Source organism: Propithecus coquereli, unplaced genomic scaffold (assembly GCF_000956105.1).
Source record: "Propithecus coquereli isolate 6110/MARCELLA unplaced genomic scaffold, Pcoq_1.0 Scaffold299, whole genome shotgun sequence".
Taxonomy (NCBI): domain Eukaryota; kingdom Metazoa; phylum Chordata; class Mammalia; order Primates; family Indriidae; genus Propithecus; species Propithecus coquereli.
The window spans coordinates 3,588,246-3,594,760 of record NW_012148607.1 but is presented as its reverse complement, the minus strand read 5'-3'; the positions used below and the strand labels follow the sequence as shown (position 1 = coordinate 3,594,760).

At 52.7% G+C, this 6,515-nt stretch overlaps 1 protein-coding gene across 1 annotated transcript; it reads left to right on the top strand.

Moving 5' to 3' along the window:
- Positions 1-1,624: 1,624 nt before the first annotated feature.
- DPH2 (DPH2 homolog (S. cerevisiae)) lies at positions 1,625-4,389 on the top strand. Its single transcript, XM_012648996.1, has 6 exons — positions 1,625-1,974; positions 2,245-2,357; positions 2,592-2,815; positions 3,012-3,695; positions 3,780-3,956; positions 4,037-4,389. The coding sequence occupies exons 1-6, from the start codon at positions 1,828-1,830 to the stop codon at positions 4,159-4,161; spliced, it is 1,470 nt and encodes a 489-aa protein (XP_012504450.1). The 5' UTR covers positions 1,625-1,827; the 3' UTR covers positions 4,162-4,389.
- The last annotated feature ends 2,126 nt before the right edge of the window (positions 4,390-6,515 follow it).

The following is a 6,515-nucleotide window of genomic DNA, read 5'->3' as shown; positions in this document are numbered from 1 at the left end:
AAGGTTGATCTAGTCATAGCTACCATAAGCTGGGAGAATGGTAAGGGTAGGCTGCCTGGAGGAAGTTTCTGATGGGAATAGGAGGCTTCCTGGGTACAGGACTTGGGGCCTTGGGCTGCAAGTGGGGCAGGGCTGTGTCTAGTTGGGAGAGAAGTGGAGTGGGGCTTTGAGCTTCAGGATGGGTTTCTGGTGTGGGGTTATAGAGCCGCAAACTTGCACATGGTTGAGGAGAGCTATAGAAAGAGGCCGAGGGATGGGGGTGGGGGAGAGAAGGTATCACAGCCCCTAGAGGAGGAGCACGGCGGGACCTAGTGTTGTCTGTGTACCCATAGCTCCCCGCTTTTATGGGACCTCCAGCACAGGATGGTCAGGACCAGGGACAGTTCCTGGCCTGCTCTTGCTTTCTTTCCTGAGCAGGTTGCCTTCCTTTCTGTCTCCTCAGCCATAGTTTCACCTGGGCTGCCTCTCAGGTATCCCAGCCTTCTCCTCAATAAGATCTGAAGAGCAGGACTGACTTCCCCCACTCTCATCCATGAGCTTTGAGTCTCCTCGGAGGTGATGGAGGAATTACTCCCACATTCATCCCACTCTCCCCGTTCTTTCCCTAACCTTTGCACAAGTTCTGTGTCCTCCATTCTTCCTCAATATCTTCCCACACCAGGCAGCATCAGCACCCCCTCTGCCATCTGCTGTCCCCTGAAACCACTCTGTTCTTTCCTCCCCCTCCCCAGTCCCATTCTCACCTCACTCTTGAGTTCTTACTTCTGAGGTATGTTTCATATGCCTTTAGTCCTGTTTCCTACTACATGGTATCCAGGTGTCTTCTTCCACCTTCCCCCATCCCACCCCCTGAGCAAATGTAGCATATATAAGGTAGGAGAATGAGTGGTCTAAGGCCCAACTGCAAAAATCAATAGACCTGGACTTGATGCTGGTTGTGCCACTGACTTGCTGCATCTTACTACACAAGTAGTTAGTCTCTCCAAATCTCAGTTTCCTCATCTGTAAAATGGGATAATTCTTACTCCAAAGACTGTAAACTCTAAGAATGTGGTGCCCAATGAACAGTAAGTGCTCAATATTTGTCTGGTTGACAGACTATGTGAGGATAATAAGTAGCAAATGCTTTCACTGCATGTGATATGCCAAGGATTACTATGTTAAGTTTTGTATATAAACTAATCTGACCCTCACAACAATCTTATTAAGAGGTATTCTGCAGATAAGGAATCAGGCATAGAGACATTCCTGAGATACTTAGCAGCAAGTAGCCAAGCGCAATGTTTAAACCCAGGCAGTTTGACAGTTAAAAATTATGCGATGCTACCTCCCAAAGGATAAATTGCACATGAAATGCTTAACAGTGACCGGCGGATAGGAGCTACTCAAGTTGGGGTAGTCATTTTTAGGGAGTCGGTGTTCCCGAGCGCGGACGGCGGGCGGACCGCAAGACTCCCCGCGCCCGAAGAGGAGCGCAGCGGAACCACAACACCCGGGAGGCTCCTCGCCGCTCTCTGAGGCACTTCCGGCAGGACTCGGACTCGGACGGGTCGCTGGTTCTCTGCGGCTGGAGCTGGCTTAGGATTGGTAAGATTGCTGTAGGTCACGCCTCTGAAACCCGGAAGTAATCTCCCGGCAGGCCCATGTGTGGTGCAGACATGGGAGTTTGGATGGCTGGAGGGGTTATCCACCGGCTGTAGCCAAACCGTGATTTTTCTCTCCATTCACAGAGCGACCCTGATCCTTTGAGGGCTGTTCTTGAGGACGCGGGCCCCGAAGCTGACCCAGGGAGGTCCCTGCTGCATCCCGCCACCCAAGCGGTGTCTCATGGAGTCTACGTTCAGCAGCCCCGCGGAGGCGGCGCTGCAGCGGGAGGTGGGGGTCCCGGCACTGCCCACTCCTCTCGCGGACCTCGACCGAGTGTACGAGCTGGAGCGAATCGTTGGATTTGTCCGTGACCTGGGGTGTCAACGGGTGAGGGCAGGTTTAGGGAGGGGTGGCTCGCCTCTATGGGGATGGGTCTCCCAGAGGATGGGGATCTTGGGGGATTTCATGAGGATAAGGGAAGGAGGGAATCGGGGTCTATCCGCAGCGCGTTGACCATACCTCCACTTACTCCGTGGGACGGAGTGCCCCTTTGGGACCAAGGACTTTGAAGGTTGAGCGGGTTTCACAGAAGGTTTCCTCTGAAGAGGCCCTCAGTGGGGGAGATGCTGTCCCTGACTCCATAGTTTCTGCTTAAAGGTGGCCTTGCAGTTCCCTGACCAGCTACTGGGAGATGCTGGGGCCGTGGCTGCACGACTGGAGGAGACCACGGGGTCGAAGATGTTCATTCTGGGGGACACAGCCTATGGCAGGTGTGAACTTGCCCTTAAGTGGGCTGGGCCTGGGGACCCAGGGCTCATGGAGTCCCATGTCTATGATGGTGTCTGCCTTCAATGGCTGTGTTTTTTCTTGATGATGATGGTGATGGCTCCCCTCCTGGTGTTCCCTTTGATGACAGAGTCTTCCTTTCATGAAATCATTTTCTTCACTGACTGCATTTCCGTGGTGACTGAGAACCCCTCTCACTGATGGTATCTTCCCTGCAGCTGCTGTGTGGATGTGCTGGGTGCTGAGCAAGCTGGAGCTCAGGCTCTTGTACATTTTGGCCCTGCCTGCTTAAGTCCCCCAGCCCGCCCGTTGCCAGTCGTCTTTGTCCTTGGTGAACGTCCTGTGTCCTTGGAGCTCTGTGCTAAGGCCTTTGAGGCCCAGAACCCCGACCCCAAAGCACCTGTGGTTTTGCTGAGTGAGCCGGCCTGTGCCCACGCCTTGGGTGAGAGGTTATGCCTGTACATGTAGGAAGGGTGGGCCGACTGCTTTCTGCCTTAATTTCCCCACTTCAGTATACTCCCATGGAGCCCCTGATGTGGTTTTGGCCTCAGCCTTTTGGGTCACATTTAGTCTCTTGGAGATGGGGGAGCTCTTGCTTTGCCAGGCTCCAACCCTGACACCACCTCCTTCTCTTCCAGAGGCCTTGGCCACTCTCTTGCGCCCACGGTACCTGGACCTGCTAGTCTCCAGCCCAGCTTTTCCTCTGCCAGTGGGGTCCCTCAGTCCAGAGCCTAAGCCCCTGGAGCGTTTTGGGCGCCGCTTCCCCCTGGCCCCAGGGAGGCGTCTAGAAGAGTATGGTGCCTTCTATGTGGGGGGCTCTGAAGCCAGCCCTGACCCTGACCTTGACCCAGACCTGAGCCGGCTGCTCTTGGGGTGGGCTCCAGGGCAGCCTTTCTCCTCCTGTTGCCCAGATACGGGGCATACTCAGGATGAGGGTGTCCGGGCTGAGAAGCTGAGGGCACGAAGACGATATCTGGTAGAGAGGGCCAGAGACGCCCGAGTGGTGGGGCTGCTGGCGGGCACATTGGGTGTGGCCCAACACCGTGAGGCACTGGCACATTTGCGGAATCTGACTGATTCTGCTGGCAAGCGTAGCTATGTGTTGGCCCTAGGGCGGCCCACCCCTGCCAAGCTTGCCAACTTTCCTGAGGTGGATGTTTTTGTGCTGTTAGCCTGTCCTCTGGGCACCCTAGCCCCCCACCCTTCTGGTAGCTTCTTCCGGCCTGTATTGGCACCCTGTGAGCTGGAGGCTGCCTGCAACCCTGCCTGGCCACCTCCAGGCCTGGCTCCCCACCTCACGCATTATGCGGACTTGTTGCCTGGTGAGTGGTGGGGTACTGCCTGAGCTGGAAACTTGGGTATGGTGTTGGGGGCCAGTATGGATTTTCTTTCTCCCTCCTTTCCAGGTTCTCCCTTCCATGTGCCCCTCCCACCGCCTGAGTCAGAGCTGTGGGACACCCCAGATGTGTCGCTCATTACTGGGGATCTCCGACCACCACCTGCCTGGAAGTCATCAGGTGATCCTGGGTGCCCAGCCCTGACCCCACGGCCCCAGCTGGAGCTGGTTGAGAGCAGTCCTGCAGGTAAGTGGGCACATCTCCACCCTCAGCTGAACTCTTTCTCCAGATTCAGCGCACTCAGCCTGAGCCCCCTCCCTTTACAGCCTTATTCCTTAGTTCCCGGAGTTGGCAGGGGCTGGAGCCCCGCCTGGGTCAGACACCAGTGACAGAAGCTGTGAGTGGAAGACGAGGGATTGCCATCGCCTACGAAGATGAGGGAAGCAGCTGATACCATGTGGGGTCAGAGACACTGATGGCCCTATGAATCACTGCTAGGACCTTTAGTGCTACCTATACCAACCTCCCATCCCCCGGCAGGATCCTTGAAGGAGCCTGGATGAAGGGAGGGCAGGCAGCCCCTCAATGGGCATAGGATCCATCTCTGGCACAAGGCTCGGCACATATTGGCTCAATTAATGCCTGTTGTTTGGCTGATGGGGGAAGGGGCTGGGGCTTCCCTGAGGCCTTCTAGACCCATCTGTCCTCCTGGGAGCAGCCCAGGACCTTTGGACAATCCCAGTTCATGGTCTGCAGTTGAGGGTCTGTCCTTGTCAAAGGGCTGGTGCTAGATGCTTTACACCAGGGTTTCTCAGCTGTGGCACTATTGATGTTTGGGGCCAGATAATTGTTGTGAGGGCTGTCCTGTGTTTGGTAGGGTGCTTAGCATCCCCAGCCTGTGCCCGTTAGACATCAGAAGCACCTCACCCCCACAACTGTGACAATCAAAAATGACTCCAGACATTGGCATATGTCCCCTGTGGGGGCAAAATTGCCCCCTCTTGAGAACTACTGGTATAGACCTGCACTGTCCAGTATAGGACCTGCACTGTCCAGTACAGTAGCCACTAGATATATGTGACTAAACTTAAGATTAAAAGCTGTTTCTCAGTCACACAAATCATATGAGGGGACAGTGCAACTATAGGATATTTCCATAATTGCAAAAAGTTCTGTTTGTTGGACAGTGCTAATGTATACTGACTCAGATTTGTTTCTCAGGAAGATCACAGAAACCTAAATAAACTAGATACTGTTTCTTTCTGTTTCTTTTTATTCATTAAACACTGCAGGTCCTGCACAGGTCCTATGGATGGAGATATGAATTATATTTAACCAGATTTCTGTTTCCACAGTGCACTGTAGTTGGGAAGAAAGACAGTTAAATATGTAGTCACCATACAGCGAAACAGTACTGTCTGTGAGGAGGGAAGCCCCAGGGACAGCTGGATCCCCTGGGAGGTACCTGACAAGGACTCAGAGGAGGCTTCGCAGAGCGGGTGATAACCTAAGCTGGATCTTGTGGAGGAAAAAATAATTGTCATGGCTGGGTGCAATGGCTCACACCTATAATCCCAGCATTTTGGGAGGCCAAGGTGGGAAGATCAGGCCAGGAGTTTGTGACTAGCCTGGCCAACATAGCGAGACCCTATCTCTACAAAAAAATAAAATGAAAAAAAAAAAATAGCCAGGCATGGTGGGCATGTCTGTAGTCCTAGCTACTGGGGAGGCTGAGGTGGGAGGACCATTTGAGCCTAGGAGTTCGAGGTCACAGTGAGCTATGATTGCACCACTGCACTCCAGCCTGGGTGGCAGAGTGAGACCCTGTCTCTTTAAAAAAAATTTTCAGGAGAAAAGAAGTGAAAAAGGAGGACATTTGGGCTTAAACACAGGCATGAACCAACATGGTAAGTGCTTTAAGCAAAGTAAAGCTGCTGGACCCTACAGGTTGAGAGGCATGAAGTGAAAAGACTAACCTCTTCATTCCTAACATTTGCTGAGAATTTTGTCATAGTGGCATTGTCCAAAGTGTTGAAGATAGAGTGGAACAAAGGAGATGTGGTCCCTGCCCCCAGGGAATGCCCAGACTAGTGGTAAAGGCAGACTGTCAACTGACTATGCTAACCCGGACAAAGGCACCAATCATGTATTCCACAAATAGGTACTGAGGACCCATTCTGTGGACCCCGGCACTGGAAATACAGCAGTGAGCGTAACAAAAATCATGGTGCTTACACTCTTCCGGGGGGAGATGGACAAACAAAATAAAATAGTATGCCAAATGGTGATAAGTATGTACTGTAGAGAAATATTAATATAAAGCCAGGAAGGAGATAAGGAGTTTTGGGGGTAGGAGGTTGCAATATTAAACAGAATGGTCAGGGAAGGCCTTTTGAAGAAGGGCAGCGAAGACTGAAAGGAAGTTACAGAATGAGCCACATGCATAATTAGGAGAACCAGAGGGAACAAGTGCAAGGGCAGTGAGGCGGGGTATGGCTGGCACCTTCAAGGAATAGCAAGGAGGGCAGTGCAGCCAGAGGAGAGAATTAGTGGGGGAGTTAAAAAGATGAAGTCAGGTAAGGGGCATGGGGAGCTGCATCGGTTGAGGCCTAGTAGGCCATTGTAAAGACTTTGGCTTTTATTCTCAATGAAATGGGAGCCAGTGGGACATTCAAACGGGAGTGTCAAGATCTTACTGAAGTTTTATAAGGATCACCAGGGCATCGTGAGAACCCAGAGCAGGCCCTGCCACTGGGTTAGGGAAGGCTTCCTGGAAGAATGACTTCTGAAGATCAGTAGATGTTA

Excerpts from the sequence above, each read along its gene's own strand:
- DPH2 (XM_012648996.1), top strand. The coding sequence starts at position 1,828 with ATGGAGTCTACGTTCAGCAGCCCCGCGGAGGCGGCGCTGCAGCGGGAG. Across the intron at positions 2,358-2,591 it reads GGGGACACAGCCTATGGCAG|CTGCTGTGTGGATGTGCTGG; the intron begins GTGTGAACTTGC and ends TCTTCCCTGCAG. Across the intron at positions 2,816-3,011 it reads GGCCTGTGCCCACGCCTTGG|AGGCCTTGGCCACTCTCTTG; the intron begins GTGAGAGGTTAT and ends CTTCTCTTCCAG.